Source organism: Lytechinus pictus, chromosome 16 (assembly GCF_037042905.1).
Source record: "Lytechinus pictus isolate F3 Inbred chromosome 16, Lp3.0, whole genome shotgun sequence".
Lineage (NCBI taxonomy): Eukaryota > Metazoa > Echinodermata > Echinoidea > Temnopleuroida > Toxopneustidae > Lytechinus > Lytechinus pictus.
In genome coordinates, this window is record NC_087260.1 from 25,387,073 (window position 1) to 25,404,006 (window position 16,934).

The 16,934-nt window shown below is 35.6% G+C and overlaps 1 protein-coding gene across 1 annotated transcript in view; it reads right to left on the bottom strand.

Moving 5' to 3' along the window:
- Positions 1-16,934, bottom strand: part of LOC129279510 (fibronectin type-III domain-containing protein 3A-like) — a 51,416-nt gene that overhangs the window by 9,987 nt on the left and 24,495 nt on the right. Inside the window, exons 3-11 of the mRNA XM_054915618.2 lie at positions 13,421-13,507; positions 9,267-9,459; positions 5,988-6,112; positions 4,501-4,663; positions 3,436-3,522; positions 2,908-3,046; positions 2,330-2,395; positions 1,764-1,882; positions 1,042-1,147 (exon numbers count right to left, since the gene is read on the bottom strand). Of these exons, the coding sequence (XP_054771593.2) occupies positions 1,042-1,147; positions 1,764-1,882; positions 2,330-2,395; positions 2,908-3,046; positions 3,436-3,522; positions 4,501-4,663; positions 5,988-6,112; positions 9,267-9,459; positions 13,421-13,507 (1,085 nt within the window). The remainder of the gene's footprint in view (positions 1-1,041; positions 1,148-1,763; positions 1,883-2,329; positions 2,396-2,907; positions 3,047-3,435; positions 3,523-4,500; positions 4,664-5,987; positions 6,113-9,266; positions 9,460-13,420; positions 13,508-16,934) is intronic.

The window sequence follows — 16,934 nt, forward strand, 5'->3', positions numbered from 1 at the left end:
ATGATCTATATTTTGGGGTAGCATTCCATAGAACTGTGTACTTAGATTCTTGTTAAATAGTTTAGTTTAACCCTCACAAGACTGGGGGGGGGCGGATTCAAATGTACTTTAAAAAGTACATTTGAACCCCCCCCCCCCCCCCCCCCCCCCGTCTTCATAGGCTTTGAAATAACCCAGTCTATTTAGGGTTAAGACAGGTTAAATTGTGACAATACATATACAGTATTCCCACGAGCGGACATGTCGAAGGACAAAAAATAAAAAACCGGGGAAAGAAAATGTCATAATTCCCAATTTTTAATAATAATAATAATAATAAAACATTGCTTATATAGCGCATATAACGACGATAAAATCATGTCTCTATGCGCTTTAGAAAGAAGAATAGAAAGAATGGAGAAGAAAGAAAAGCCTGTTCACAGAGGAGCAAATATATAATATCAATTAATAGGTACATGTATATCTTATTTTACAAAAAGGAATGTCTTCAAAAGGGACTTAAAGGATTCTACAGTATTAGCTTGTTTAACAATATCAGGTAATTTATTCCAAAGTTCAGCAGAGGACATTTTGAATGAACGAGCGCCGTAGAATTGAGTGTTAATTTTGGGAACTACAAGGAGAGATTTGTTGTTTGACCTTAATTTTCTGTGGGGTACATACAGTTCAATGAGTTCTTTGAGATAGAATGACGATTGACCTTGTAAGCATTGGTATGTTAGGAGTAATATCTTGTATTCAATACGGGATTTTACAGGAAGCCAGTGTAATTCTTGTAGTATGGGTGTTATGTGTTCGCTGCGCCTCGTTCTTGTTATGAGTCTCGCTGCCGAGTTTTGGATCCTTTGAAGTTTATGAATTTGATTATCAGGGAGGCGATACATGAGCTAACGCACAGGTGTTTTATTGTTTTTGTCCTTCAACTTGGCTGCATGTAGGAGCGCTTTCTACCACCCAGGATCTTTGTTTCAACAAGGAATAAGGTACGACTGATTATATTCGCAAATGATATTAGAAGTCAGAAGGAAAATCAGAACTTACCCCATCTCAAATTGACTGAAGTAGCTTTAGGTTTTCCATGAACTCTAGGTGAATGACTTTGGCCTGGTACTATGGGTAGCGTTGTTATACTAAACACTTCCGAACACTGCAAACAACAAAACAATTTTTTTCAATTAAACAAAAAATTAAAGAAGTAAAATCCTTCACAGAATCAATTTGAAAGGCCCCTACAGAAATGGGTTGGTCTAACTTAATGTCAAATGTAGTGAAAACAGGATGTGATAATTTGAAGATGAAGTAATGGTGGCGGTAGTGGTGATGGCGGTGGTGATAATGGTGGTGATGATGGTGGTAGTAGTAGTGGTGGTAGTGATGATGGTGGTGATATGGTAGTGGTGGCAGTAGTGGTGATGGTGGTGATAGTAGTGGTGATGATGGTGGTGGTGGTGGTGGTGATGATGGTGGTGGTGATGATGATGGTGGTGGTGATGGTGGTGGTGGTGATGGTGGTGATAGTGATGATGGTGGTGATGATGGTGGTGGTGGTGATGGTGGTGATAGTAGTGGTGATGATGATGGTGGTGGTGGTGGTGGTGGTGATGGTGGTGGTGGTGATGGTGGTGATAGTGATGATGGTGGTGATATGGCAGGGGTGGTAGTAGTGGTGATGATAGTGATGATGATGATGGTGGTGGTGGTGATAGTGGTGGTGGTAATGGTGGTAGTGGTGGTGATGGTGCTTAGGGTGGAGGGGTACTTACTGGACTCGTTCCTCCTTTACTCGTACATGAGACTCGAAGGTAGTAAGTACATCCTGGCTTTAGATTATCAAACTGGTGCTCCCGTTCCATACCCCTATATGCTGGTGAAAAGGGACCATCTAGCAAACAGAGGGATAAAGCATGTGTTAAATATGAATGTCAAATTGTGAGAGATATAAAAACAGGGCCTGTAAAATTGGGTCAAGTTAATACATGTGAACTGTGGTCTATACAGTTGGCAATTTTTTTTTTTCAAAAAGGCCTCATGACACTGCATCCAAAATTAATAAAATAGTCCTCATAAATTCAAAATGTTGATGGTTCTAGGCATTCACGAATACGATTCCAATCCAATAACTTCCCATCAGCCTTGATCTATCTGAAAGATAGCTCCCCTAGGATGACACTCCAAGGAAGACACCTTTCTTCATAAGAAAATTGCCCAAGACTTAGAGGGAATCATCCTCCAGGAGTCCTGGTAATGGTGATGGCAATATCGTATCAGTATCCTTATATCTTATCAAGTTTTTATATCTGTACAATTTAAAGAAAAGATGAATACTTACTTCTAACTTCAGCTTTTTCTAGTTGATATGATGTTATTTCAGAGCCTCCACAATCCCGGGGTGGATCTAGAAAAGAAAAAAACAGAAATATATCACATTTTTATAATAAAAACAAAACAGAAGAAGATTGTCTTATCCTCAAGCCTGTATATAAAGAAACTGCACTTCAAATTAGAAATACATGGCTTATATTTGAACAATATTTTTTTTAGAAAATCTGTTATGTATACTTTGTGGAGACATTGGAGGAAACAAGTCTAGGGTTAACAGGACTTCTCATTCTACAGCAAAAGACAATGACATCATCAATTTTGTACTATGTAGAGCAGCACCTGGAAATATGCTAACCCTCTTAAGACTTGTACAAATGTTACATAATATAATCTAAGATCATCTTTTCATATGAAGCATTGTATTGATGCTTGCTTTCACTTAATTTGTAGAAATAAAGTTGAATTTCATGTAAAAACCAAGAGAAATCATTTCAGGAAGGCCTGTAATAAAGTGGGTTGGATGTACATATTTCATATAACTTCTCTGTTGTGGTACATGTAATAGAGAATGAATGCTAAACTTACCCCACATGATCTTGAAACTGGTGGAATGCAGTTTACCCTTGAGGCTTGGTTTGGAAGGCGCTCGCGGTGCGTCAGGCATCGTCCGAAAGGCCACTATGCTACTCCACCGACTATTTCCCTCTTCATTGAAGGCACATAACTGTCAAAGGATCAAAGGTCAAAGGTCAGGGGTCAAAGGTCGGGTAGTGTGAAAGGTCGCCCATCCTTAGTGCAATTGGAGATGAACTTGTCATAATAGCCAGTCTTACAGGAGTATTAATGGACAACCTTGTAACAAGTGTATGGACTACATAGATGGTCTGAAGAATTTTCTTTTCTATTTTTTTTTCTTGCTACAATAAAAAAAAAAAAAAAATGGCGATATTTTTAAAAAACATATCTCATTCAGGTACCTTATGAACTTAATGAAAGCTTTACACCTAGTTCTTTGAGTGAATACAGAATGTCAGTATGCTATTACAGGACTAACTGAAGGGCCTGGGTTCTGTATTACAAACAGCTTTATAAAACACCCAGACAGGTACTTACCCTAAACTTGTAATCTGAATTTCTGGCAAGATTTTTACAAGAGTGACTTGTTTCCTCTCCTCTGTACACCACCTGGAAGCCATAGCGCTAGAAAAAGAATGAAAATTCTTTTTATACCAATATCATAATTATTAACAGAGAATTAAGAAAGTTGGAAGTCTAACAAAACTTAAAATAGGTCCAAATAGTACTGCAACTGGAGGAATTGCAAAAAGCAATCAACACTTTTGTACTTAACTAACTGCTCATGCCACGATGATTCGAGAGCATCGGGCGTTTATATACTTTATGGCATTGCCCATCTGCAATTAATAAATTATGTTGCTTCCTATAAAAGTTTTTCTATCATTTAATCGGTCAGAAGTTTGTTATTAATCTCACATATCTTTAAATCAAATATGTAGTTGCAAATGAACCGATTCCAGTAAAGATTCCGTAAGACAAAGACAGAGTCCACGCTTACATATATTTATAGCGCTTAAGGAATGAAAGATGAGGCAACACTGATGCCTGATATTTACTCATACAACAATGTGTTCCATCATTAATTTCTCTATACTTGTTTGATTTGGGATTTGTTGAGAATACTGTGTGAATTATGACAAGGGTTAGGGTCATGTTTGTGGTTATGATTTATAAATGTGGAAACTGTATACAGGAGCAATTGTCCTAAGCCGGTATTCAATTCTTAAGTATTTTACTTGGCTAAGTAAAAATGTGTAAACTCGTATTCAAATCACATCTAAGTAATATACTTTATCAAGCCAAATTTAAGCAAAATACTTCCTGATAATCATTGTGACATCATAAAGTTTGAGCCAAATAACGTGCAATGTATGAATTCATCTGTGCGCAGATGCAGAATGCATGACTGCACGTATCACGTTTGTAAACTGCACGAAAGGCAAACGGCTGACTTAGATATAAGCAAAATACTTAATCATACAATGAGATTGAATACCAAAGATGGTTAAGTATTGTACTTAAACAAAATACTGAGTAAAATACTTGAAATTCTGGCTTAGGTATTGAATTGAATACCGGTCCTGGATCCTTGTTTCTTACCTTTGATTCATCATCCATTTCTAGACAGTACCCATGGATGTCACCAGGACCCCTCTGCCATTGAAGCTTCAAACTCCTGGCAAGAGCTTCTATAAGGGTTGGTGGACTGGGTACTGGGGGTACGCTACCCGATGTATAGAACTTTGCTTCCTCGCTGAACCCACTGTAGAGAGAAGGGGAAAGAGATAGTCATGTATAAAGATATGGATTTTGAGGATGATTTCAATTTTCATTTATTCGTGCTGTAAAATAATCTCCATCATTAAAGTAGGCGTACTACCAACATACAGCAATCCAGTTCATAAGTGAATACAATGTAGACTAAGAATGGATTGTTGTTATTTTTTGGACATGTGTTTAAGAAATAACGTTTCTTGCTCAAACATGAATGCAAACATTTTCTGTAACCAAAAATCTTTTTTTTCTGTCAGGTAAAAATCATCAGAATATACTTTTTTTCTAAAACCTATTTTGGAAAATAATCGCAACTTGAGCGACAGAAATCATTTCATAGCTAATCCACCAACAGTGAGAGAGTGAGTTCACTATAGAAAGATTTCAATACAAATATAACTCTTTTGTACAATAAAAATTTATAATCAAATGCAATTTGTGATTTCTTCTGGATATCTATGAGGCATGTGGGAATTATAGAAACAGATATGTGCAAGATATTCCAAACAGTTTCTTGTTCCAGATAAAACTGATTGAAGATTTATGAGTCTCTCAATCATGTTAAACAAGGAATCAATACAAAAACATCTTATAGAATACAAGAAATGTAAATCATCTGTTCTGTGCAATTCAGTGATTCCCACAGATATTTCATTTTCTGATTGTCCATGGATAAAAGCTTTAAGTTTGCTACATAGAACAGTGGCTACCATTCAGATAAGCACATAGGGTATTATAATTAACAAACCAAAAGTGAAAGCTGTTTAAAAATTGGGATGCGTCACCCTCAGGTTCAGTTCCAAAGTTTAAGGTTAAGTCATAAACTACTCAATTGATATCCTCCGAGATTGGACTTCCGTTAAAGCAGTATTGATTTATTGATCACTGCTTGAAATGCCACTGAACATGGCAACACATTCAAAAATATGTTTTGGATAAGGAATACATTCCACGGGAGTGGGAACAGTTCTTACCTAGATCCATATGCCCCTTTTAATGAACAGGTCTGCCCTCAAATAGTCCGGACTCAATGCGTATCAGAATAGTGCGGACCCAGCAATGCAAATTGTGTTCATTACTTCAGATACAATCCGCACCATACGTCATGAATTCACAGATGAGATGGAGTGCGGAACTGCGGATCAAGTCCTACTAAAAGCAGTACTCAAGTAATCAGGATTATTCTGGTCTTAGACCTTTCAAGAATACTTATAAGCTGCATCTGATCCACATCCACAAATCAATGAAAGGGGTATGAACTAGATATATATGTTTTGGAATACGTTTCACTAGAATGTGAACACAGTTCTTACCTTGATCCATGGCTATTGATGGCTTGTAATCTAAACCTGTATAGAGAGGATGGCTGAAGCTTGGTGATTTTGTACTGCTTGTCTGGGCCTTCATATATTGCTACATAGCCACTCGAACCGTTACCCTATACAAATAAAGAATAAATGAAATAGGGAGAGGAGGAATGAGGGAAAGAGAGAAACGGAAAGAAACGGAGACAGAGGTAAAGGAGCAGAAAAGAGAAAATAGTCAATCAATTGAAAAGAGGAAGGAAAAAAAGGAAAAAATATATATATTGCTAGATATAAAAACTGTGAGAACTGAAGTAGCTGTATGCCTTTACTTATGAAGTCATCAAACATAGGCACAATGTTTGATGACCTCATATCCATTCAAACAAAATAAATATCTACCATGCGAATCTTATAGTCACCACATACCTTACACTAGTATAGGATCAGATCTTGCAGCTATAACTTATTTAGGGTTCAGAATTTTTAAAAATACTTCAATAAATCGAGAAAATTTGGGTGAATTTATGCAATGTGGATTGAAAACATGGCTGATTATATGATTACTAAGACATCCCCGCAATTAAGAAATTACAATTTCTATTGGATGTTTTCATGTGACTTCTGACAAGCTGTGTGAACATTTTATTGTTGACATCATATCACTTTACGATTGGGTAAAAGACAAACCATAATGTGTGGGATGGTATTAACAAACAATAAGGGTTAGGACTCTTGTTCATTGTTAAAGCATCATGAATTCAGAAACATGAAACCAGAATAAGCAGTAGTTCAACATCATTTATAAACAATGATCACTTTATCTCATTATTATGTTCTCAAGTACATAATATCAATAGTGTCTTCCCATTCCTTTGCTAAGTTTCCCACAGGCTAGATTTTAAAAACATGGTCTCTCATGTTTTGAATTTTGATAAGTAGGTCAAACATGTGTGACCTTGTGATAGCTGAAGATGAACTAGGTCGGAGGTCAGATGTGACGAGATGTCAAGGTAGTGTAATTTGACAGACACTTGATGAAACGTAAACATCGGTCTGAAGGGGAGCTCAAGCTAGGTAACATGCATGTAGGGGTAGCAAGCGAGGGAGCAGCAGAAGAGTGTGGGTGGGATTGGGATAGGAATGGAATAGAAACAGAATAAAAGAGAAATTACATGATATACACAGAAAAGCTCAAAGAAAGGATAAAAGAAGGGAATGGGAAAGGAAAGACATTGAAAAAGTTAGAAGGGAAATTGAAGTAAAATGCGAGGAAAGGGTATAAAAGAATAAAGGGAAATTGAAGGAAAGGAGGAAGGGAAATCAATTTAAATTAAAAGAAAGGGAAGCAAAAATAGGTATACAGAAAAGAAGGAGAGAAGAAGATTGATGAAGGAAGATGAAGCAGTGATAAATGAGAGAAGAAGATTGATGAAGGAAGATGAAGCAGTGATAAATGAAAGAAGAATAAAGAGCAGGCATATCTTACAGAGTGAGATAAGACCAAGAGTCAGAACTACAGATTGACAAATAATATTAGACCATACTCTATATGAGATAAGTAGAAGTGTTCTAATAATCATTTCCCAAACCGTAGATTGAAAAGACCGAAATATGTAGACAAGGAAATCATCAATAGTGATTCCACAGTCTAATGAGGTAAAAATGAATAGAGATGGAAAGAGGAAAATGAGGATGGAGGATGAGAAACTGAAAGAGAACAAATGAAATAATACAGGAAGACATAGAGAAAGATGGCAGACACGAATATCCATGTTTGCTTTCAATATGTGACCTACTTTTCTTAATCCCACCAGGGCTTAACCCTATCTAGACAGTTTCACATCTTGACAGAGGGTTCCCCTGCTTGAGGGACATTGCGTCCTAAGCCTGTTAGCTCACCGGTATCTAGTTCAAGCCGTTCAAACACAGACTTATTTGCCCAATCAGGGATTATAAATTTACCCGTCTTTCATGGGTTCCTGCCTGTACATGTACCTGACTTGAGCCATAAATATGAATGAAACTTTTCAAAACAATCCATCAATCAGGCTGCTGGATGGTAAAGTTCAACTACCCCTGGTGAGTACATCACTAAATCTAAACATTGCTAGTTTCACCAGGATGTCCTACTTACAGCTGGTGACCTCATACGACCCCCACCTTGACCTTTTCAATCCTGGTTCAACCCCTGACAGATGTCCAGAGCAGGGAGAAGGAAGTTGACTAGACCTACTTTCACAAAACCCTTTTCTCATCAAGATCTTAATTCCAATATGAGAAAAGCATGAAACTGCAGGAAACAGTAGCTCAATGAACCAACTTTGCAAGCCAAAAGTACAAACCAACGCAGTCCTCTTTAATTTATCAATTGATATTTTGAAGTACTGCAAGCTACATGTAATGTAATTATGATTGTTATAGCCACATATGCCCCCAATAAAAATTTGAAATAGCTATCTATATAGGTGTGTGCCTGAGTTTTGGTTTTCAATATTGGAATTAGAATTAAGTAATGTGTGAGAGCTATCAGGGTTATCTTGTTAGTGATGTAAATTTAAGCTTCAGCAGGAGACCTTATACTGGGACTCGGGAGCAAGTTGCAAAATAATAGCATTTAAACACAACCAAACAAATCAAATACAACTCAGAAATTCATGCTTCTGATTGGTTGATAAACAATTTGCGTTAAACTTTTAGAGTTGTTTTATTGTAACTCTTTCTCAACCCCCCTTCCTCCTCCAAGAAGCAAGTATGAAAATGGAGCATCTATGACACCAACGGAAAGTGGCAACCCCTAAAATGCCCTTTCCTTCAAGCACACATGACACATAATCATGTGACATGCAGCCGGAACACTGGAATGACATCACATTACAGACGTCAAATGCTAAGCAATGACAGAACAATAGACCATCCCTGGAGCCTCTCAAGTCAGGGCAGGAAACTATAAGATGAACCTTACTCTCATCATCGTGTCAACCTTCTAGGAACTATGTCCTTCTCCTCCCCTCCATTCAAGCTACCCTCCTAGTAATGTTGTTTGGGAGAACTTTATGACAATGCAGAATTCATACTTAGTTTTAAGGCTCTATTCAACAAGAAAATCTCTTGGAATGGACTAGAGAAGTTCTATGGCTAGCTCAGTGTCTTTAACAGAAAATGACATTAAAGGACAATATGGTATCCATCTAATTCTCCATCTGGTTCTTCAGCAAGAAATTCAAAAGAAATCTCTTGAACAAAATTTACTTTTCTCTTTTAGAAGAAAACAGAGCCATGGCATACCTTATCACATTGCAGCAGATAACTGTGGATTTTGGACCCATTAGAGTTGGATGCCTTCCAGGACAGGACTAAGAAGTTCTTGGTCCTACTTGTGAGCCTTGGCATCGAGGGCACGTCAGGTGGACAGCCAAGGGTCTCCAAGATAACCGGCCGTGATGGGGAACCATGTATACCGTCCAATATTGCACTCACACTATGGGAGACAAGAGAGAAAAGAGAAAGGGGGATTATAAAAAGCATTCAATTTTTTTTTAAATAATTATTATTACTGAAAAAGAAAATGCCTCATGAGGGCTACATGTATTTCATCCCCTTTGTTTACTTTACTTTTCCATGCTCATCACTTTTATCATAGACCTAAAGCACAGATATTTTTGGTGGTATTCCCATTATTGTTACCATTGTTTTGCTTAGAACTATTATTATTTTTAAAATGTTATTTTCTTCTTGTGTTTGTATTTTACATGTTATTACCATTTGTTTGATTTCAATTGATCCATGCAATATGTTGATTTGCTTTTATGATAGTTTTTTGCTGGTATAAAAAATATATACATATAATTTTTTTAAGCTTTCCTATCATTCTTCAACAAAAGGGAAGAAATACATTGATAGGCAAAAGGATCATAAAAAACAAAATTTGATGCTTTCTAAAGAGACGCCCATAGTGGCATGACAAGGATAAAAAAGTCCCCCCAAAAATAACTATAAACTTTTCTGGGATGTTTGTGACAGGTTTCATAAGTCAGGAATATTAAATTTTCAATGAAACTAGAATAAAAAAACATTTTTAATTAAAGTCTTAATTTCTACTTCCTTGTTTATTAATGGCAAAAAGAAGCTGCTGAAAACTGCTTATCTAATAAAAGAGAGCCAATGGAGTAAATTAGAAAGTCAAAAAGGGGCCTAAGCTTTTGATCCTAGCAGAATCTTCGTGATTCTTCGTGATAATCCTTGTTTATTAATTAGTTTTGTTAACAAAGAACTGACATGATTAATGTGAACAAGAACTTTAGAAGCATGCTACCCACATACATGTAATAGCTATCAGTAAAACGGAAACATGGCATAAAGGAAGGAAACAATGAGAATTTATAACAGGTATAATGAAGATAGAATCAAAGTTTGCTTCTTGCATAGAAACAAGAATTTATTGAGGGGGGCTGGACAGTCTTCCTGTTTATTATACAACAGAAGGGGGAAAAGTTCAACTGATGAAATACAATTTCCTGAGAAAATATAAATTAATGACCCTGGAAGTGGAAGAAAGTCTCAATAAAAAAATAAGATAACATCGGTTGACTTTCATACTATTACTATACATTCAGTAAAATGAAAATATCTAATAATGATGGTACAATTTCAAATTTAAGAGTCAAATTGCCAAGTTTATACAGGGATGCAATTGGCTTCTTCATGCATAGATAAAACTCTCTTCCTTCTATCAGTTTGAATATGTACAAAATGGACAGTCTGTACGTCAATAACCTCATTGCTCAAACTCATTTTCCACTTTTCTAATCTGAGCCATTATTCCAGGGACAGATCCTAAAATAGCCTTAAATAAATGCATATCAATGTAATCCAACATTTTTAAACAATTACTGCCCAACCATAAACTGCTTCGACAATAAAATGTGACGTGGGCACTAGGCTATAAACCTGTGTGAAATATATATCCTAAAGTGAAGGCATAAAAGAGACAGAAATAGAAAGATTGCTTTTCAATTACTTAGAATCTATATGTTGATCAAGTTTAATAAACTCAAGTTGGATGTTTTTAGCTTCAACTCAATGTCCGCACAGAGAATGACTTTACTTTTATGAGTACAACCACAATCGGTTGCAGATTACAATATTCAGAGTTCTAGATGTATGAAATTAATTTTGGGAATATTGTACTATCATGGGAGAAATAATTAACGAGTACGAAGCCATATTTTAGAGACACTTTATACCTAAATAGCAACTTTCTTGGACAATATCACTCTTGCACCTATAAGTTGATGTACTGAAAATGAAACTTGATTTTAAATGTGGGGCTAGTACAAGCTATACATAAAAAATTTCATGATTAAAGTCTCATCTATTAATACTCCACACAGACAAGATGAGAATGGAATATTGTTTATATAGTATCTAAGTTGGTGCTATTAATTATTATATTCCCACAGAGAAAGAAAATAAAATATTTAAAAAAAGATCAACAAACATTTAAGGAAGAATGAATGAATAATAAGAAAGTTTTGCGCATTTGATTTGAGATCACAAGTGCGATGTAGATCCTCCTGTCGGCAATGCGACCAAGATCTGTGATGTAACACATACATGTACAAATTCCTGATTACTGTAGTACATATTTCACTCACATTTTCTCTTTATCCATCTAGTCTATTGCAAGATTAGGTGTTCTTTTTTGTGAGGGGACATGTAACAGGTTTCACAATATTTTATCATGGAAGAATTGTTTGTCCTATTATTAAAATGAGCAAAGAGTTTTGGGGGGATATTTTCAGTGTCCAAAGAGGAGAGTTGTACTTCATTGATCACAGGTCTTGCTCGCATTGCCAATGGGAGGATCTCCATAGCAGTAGTTATCTCAAATATCAAATGCTCATAACTTTCTTATTACTGACCAATTTTGCTCAAACTTTTGTTGATCTTTTTCTTTAATTTTTTTTCTGCTTTCACACAAGCAAACTTTTTCCATGGGATTCATTCTCCTTTGAGACTTATAATCATGATGTGAAAGGTTCATTCATGAACTCAGAAAGAGGAAATATCACATCAAATTTCAACCACTAAAATCAACCAGGATTGTTTAGAACATCCCCCATTTTCTCTGTATCAAATTACAGTATTCTGCCAGTGTCATGATTAAAAATAATGTACTTTGATATTCCTCTGCATTTATCCTTTTTTATTAGGATCTGATTAAATTCACAATAGACATAGACAATGTAAATGATACTGTATCTTGTATCTCCTTTTTTGGTTATTGCGTATTGAATAATGTACTAACATGTGACAGCTCTGGTACACAATGTCCTCGTAAATCACATTAGTGTAAACACCAGTAATCTCATGCTTCCTTAATACAAAATAAGCCTCTATTTCAGTTGATTGTATTCATCTTTCTGTCACTAGATAGACACGTTTCCATTGTTCAACATGTAGACCTATCAATTATGATATGAGAATTACTAGTCCTGTCCTATGATAGATAACCTGGGGTTTCACCAGAAACAAACAAAAAACCACCATTCTTGAAATAGCATCTAAAATTTCAATTGAAATGAATTTTTTTGTACAAATCTGGCCAAATCTCATTTTTAATTTTATATCAAACCTTTCGGTCAATTTTGAAAACAGGGGTAGGTGTGTTTTCTGTTTTAGTCCTCAAACTTTCAAGAATTCAATTTCAATGGTTTTCATAATTTTTAATCAATTTTATCAATAGTCCCCTGAAGACAATTCTCAAATGTTTTCAGACTAAAAGTAAAAGACAAATACTCACTGGATGTTTGAAATATTTCAAAATACTTCAAAGTACTTCAAAATACAAATTTCATGACGTCAAAAGATTACTGACCATCTTGACAACCTTTTTGGAGGACTTCTTACAAATTAAAAAAGACAAGTGGTTAGAATGAGAGAGGATGGTTGGATAGGTCAAATGTTATCAAGGACGATATTTGGTGAAACAGGATGATATTTGTAAAGTATCTTTCCTGCCCTCGACCACTGTTTCCTGTACCTAGCCGCGACCCAGACATACAAACCTTCACGAAACAGATTGCCCAAAAAGGACCAACATCCATTGCATAATTTGTTCAGCAGTATTGCTTTGAGGAGAATCTTCAGACTTACGCTCAAATAATTGGACTATAAGGATCTAGGTAAATTTTACATTCTCTATTTGATTATGAAATAAAGATGATCAATTTATTTTAAAAAAACGGGCAATTATGATTTTTTTCAGCATTTCACATAAATGCAAGTGCTTTGGAAGACATTCCTTGAACCGAAAATCATTGAATGCAATCATGGAAAACTAAATGCCTATGGAAACAGTGCTCCTGGGGTTAAAAAGGTATTAATTGAACTGGGGTTTATAGCCGTAAAGTGTGCTATTGTAGGATATCATTTCTTACCTTAGTTGGTATTCAGTAGCAGGCTTGAGATCTGTCAGTGTATGATGAAGACTGTTACTGTAAAAACAAGCAGAAAAGAGAACAGACCTTTAATGAATACATGAATGCACTTTCATTTCAGATTGATAAATGGAACAATCATGTTTTACCATATTAAACAAGTGAAATTGAAATTTTTTCATAATAAAACATGATATTAAAGATGAAAATGAATTATTGAGGTTATTATTGATGATGGTGGTGATGATGATGATTATGATGGAGGTGGTGGTGGTGACGATGATGATGACTGACTGACTGATGATGATGATGATGATGACTGACTGACTGATGATGAGGAGGATGAGGATAATTATGATAATGACGAAGATGTGCATGATAAGAATGAAGATGGTGATAATGATTATGGTTTTTATCATTGAGATAATGATATCAAAATATTGAAATCATTTGATAATATATCAGCTACAATGCTCCATAATCTTCAACGTTTACAAATACAAGTTTAGTGAGAGGATTATAGTGAACTCTTTCAATCGGGCATTTAATTAAAATCAAGCCTACTCAATAACTCATGAGCAACATCAGTCAAAGACTACTTGGGATCCTGCCAAGGAAACATGGAACTTTTTTTTTCTCCTTCACAATGGCGCCAATACAATCATCTCCTTCTTGAAAGAAATTAGTCAAGTCATTCGTTATAATGATGTTTGAACTCGACCAGATCAAGCCCACATTTTCCACATCTCAATAAGATACCATTATCACTAAGAAATATGAAAATAAAGAGGTTAAAAAATAATAATAATTGAAAGTATTAAGAGTGGTAACCAGGAAGGACTTAGAGAAAACAGAGAGCCTGAACTTACAATTGATAAAAACAATGCCATCAATATTGATTACCATGGCAACAGCACTCAACAACTAATGAAATTATGGCTTCAATTCTTGGAGTTCCATATCGTTATCATGACAGGAAACTTCAGCAGAAAAAAAAATGAAGCGAACTGAGTCAGTATGATTTAATAATAACAGAAGCATTACTTGTATGCATGATGGATGAAAGTATAACAAGGTATTAATTTACTGCTCTGGTTTACTTAAATCGTTAAAAAATGAAAAGTATTCAGTCTCACCTAACCTTAACTCCAATACTATTCCACTTTTATATAGTGCTCAATACATCAGAACCATATCTCACACTTTACAGATCACATCATTACCCAGTCAGGGGATCCTGGCATGCACACACAAAATGCATGCACTTTCTCCACTCCCTGGGGAGCATAGACATTTCAATGAGTTTTAAGCTTCACTTGCTATTGCTAGGCATACTACATGTACATAGGCTTTTGCATCCTAAGTATATCAATTTCAAATAACTACATCATTTTTTTTTACATTCTGAAACAAATTTGCCCTGTGCCCCTGTAGCATAAAAGTTACTAATGGTATCTGTACCATTCAATGGTAACGATGCTCAACAGCCAATCAAATTCAAGGATTCCAGGGAAGATATCATTGGATGGTGAGGTTACTCAAAAAAACTTCTATGCAACAAGTTCCTTATAACCCCATCAAAGACAATAAATATATGGGTAAAATGAACTCTTTCTTTTCAGAGAACACTGACAAATCATCATTTACTCTACAGACTCTCTGAATTCACTCTAGAAAAATAGTGAAAGTCACTCTTTCATCAAACACCTGTAGATATTTTCTTTAAAAAGGGTCTTTTCAACTCAGCATATATCACCACCTTACTATGCCTTCTCTGAAAAGATGACAAGTGTGAAGACGAGAAAGGTTAACACTGTAGTTACTCTACAGACTCCCTGAATTCACTCTAGAAAGAGTGAAAGTCACTCTTTCATCAAACTCAGTTATTCCATCAAACACCTGTAAATATTTCTTTAAGAATGGACTTTTCAACTCAGCATATATCACCACCTTACTATGCCTTCTCTAAAAAGATGACAAGTGTGAAGAAGCGGAAGGTGAAAACAGACAGTCCATCCATCGCCGAAGGTCTTGTGATGTAATACCCCAAAAGAGCACCTCAACCACCATCTTAAACAAAAACTAAACTTCTATTACCATATCTTTGACAAGAGGAAAGCCTTACAAAATAGGTTAATGAATGCTGACCGTAATCATCAATATCTTCACAAGTCAACACCTTCACAGGTAGAATTTCAGGGATTGTAATAGTTTTTTGATACGTGGGTGCATGCAAACACTAGGCAATCCCAATCAATATAGCTTTCATGTACATGGGGGCGATGATTTGCGGAGGTGGGTTAAGACACACTTCTGCACGGTCCTTCATATTTTCAGCTTTTATATGCAGAGAGGGTTGTATTCATATTCTAAACAACTGCAGCACTGTTTACCAACAAGGAAAGGGAAAGTCAAGAGTTATTCCAAGAGTGAGCTATAATTTGTAAATAAGGTAATTTTAATATGATGTTCAGGTGTTTGTGCTAGTTATAGGTGTTGGTGTAAAGGTAAAATGATATCATTCGCATTAAAGGAGTTTGACACCAAGTAACATTGATCCCATACACCAGTCAAAATTCAATGCAGGTGTTACGGTTGGTGTTTGTTTTGCCCAACACTACACCCTAAATTTCAAGGAATTTTAATAAATCCAGATCAGCAGTGACCAGCCATGATACATTAGATTTATAAATATAGACCTTGCAGATTTGAATTTCAAGCTAGAAGTTTGAATTCAAGTCTTCTGAGATTTAATATTTAATCCTTAAGATTAAAAAGTGTCAAATATTTTTTTTTTAATCCTCGAGATTTATACAGCATTGTAACACTGCTGTTTAACACTAATCTTCAAATCCCCAAATTAAATGTGCATGTACCAATGATTAACCAATTGCAAAGTTCGCGTATGAATGCTCCTCTATTTATCTCAATACATGTATTTCAATTTAAGAGCTTTGTTAGGGTGGGTGGTGTTTTTCTCAAGGGGGTATTAAACATGAGAAATTCACCATTTTACTGTGGGCAAAAAAGGCCAAATATGAATAAATTCATCATCGCATTTAAGAACCCAATTAAGCATATGTTGAATTATGGCTAAAAATATGCCAGGTGGAAATTATGCTTGCAAAATGCATTTAAAATAAAATAGGCCTATACATTCAAGAGAAATCTATTTTTTTAATTAATTCTCAATACTAGTTTAAAACTGGTAGCCTACCAGGACCTGACTCAAAATGATTTATTTGACTCAAAATCATTTAGAAGTCATAACTAGTATTCTCAATACTAAATTTAAATGGGACAACTAACTGAATGACTGCCAGCAAAGCATATATTTGGTTCTGTAGTTCAGCTGGAGAGCTTTCAGTATGGTTTAAATATTACCCCATCCCAAAGACTGGAGGTCAAATTGAATGGGTTAAATGGTGTGAAATATGTGACCTACATCACACCAGAGGGAAAAAGGCCTGTAGGAATGGGGCAGCTCTAGTTACACATATCTTGGGTGTACAAA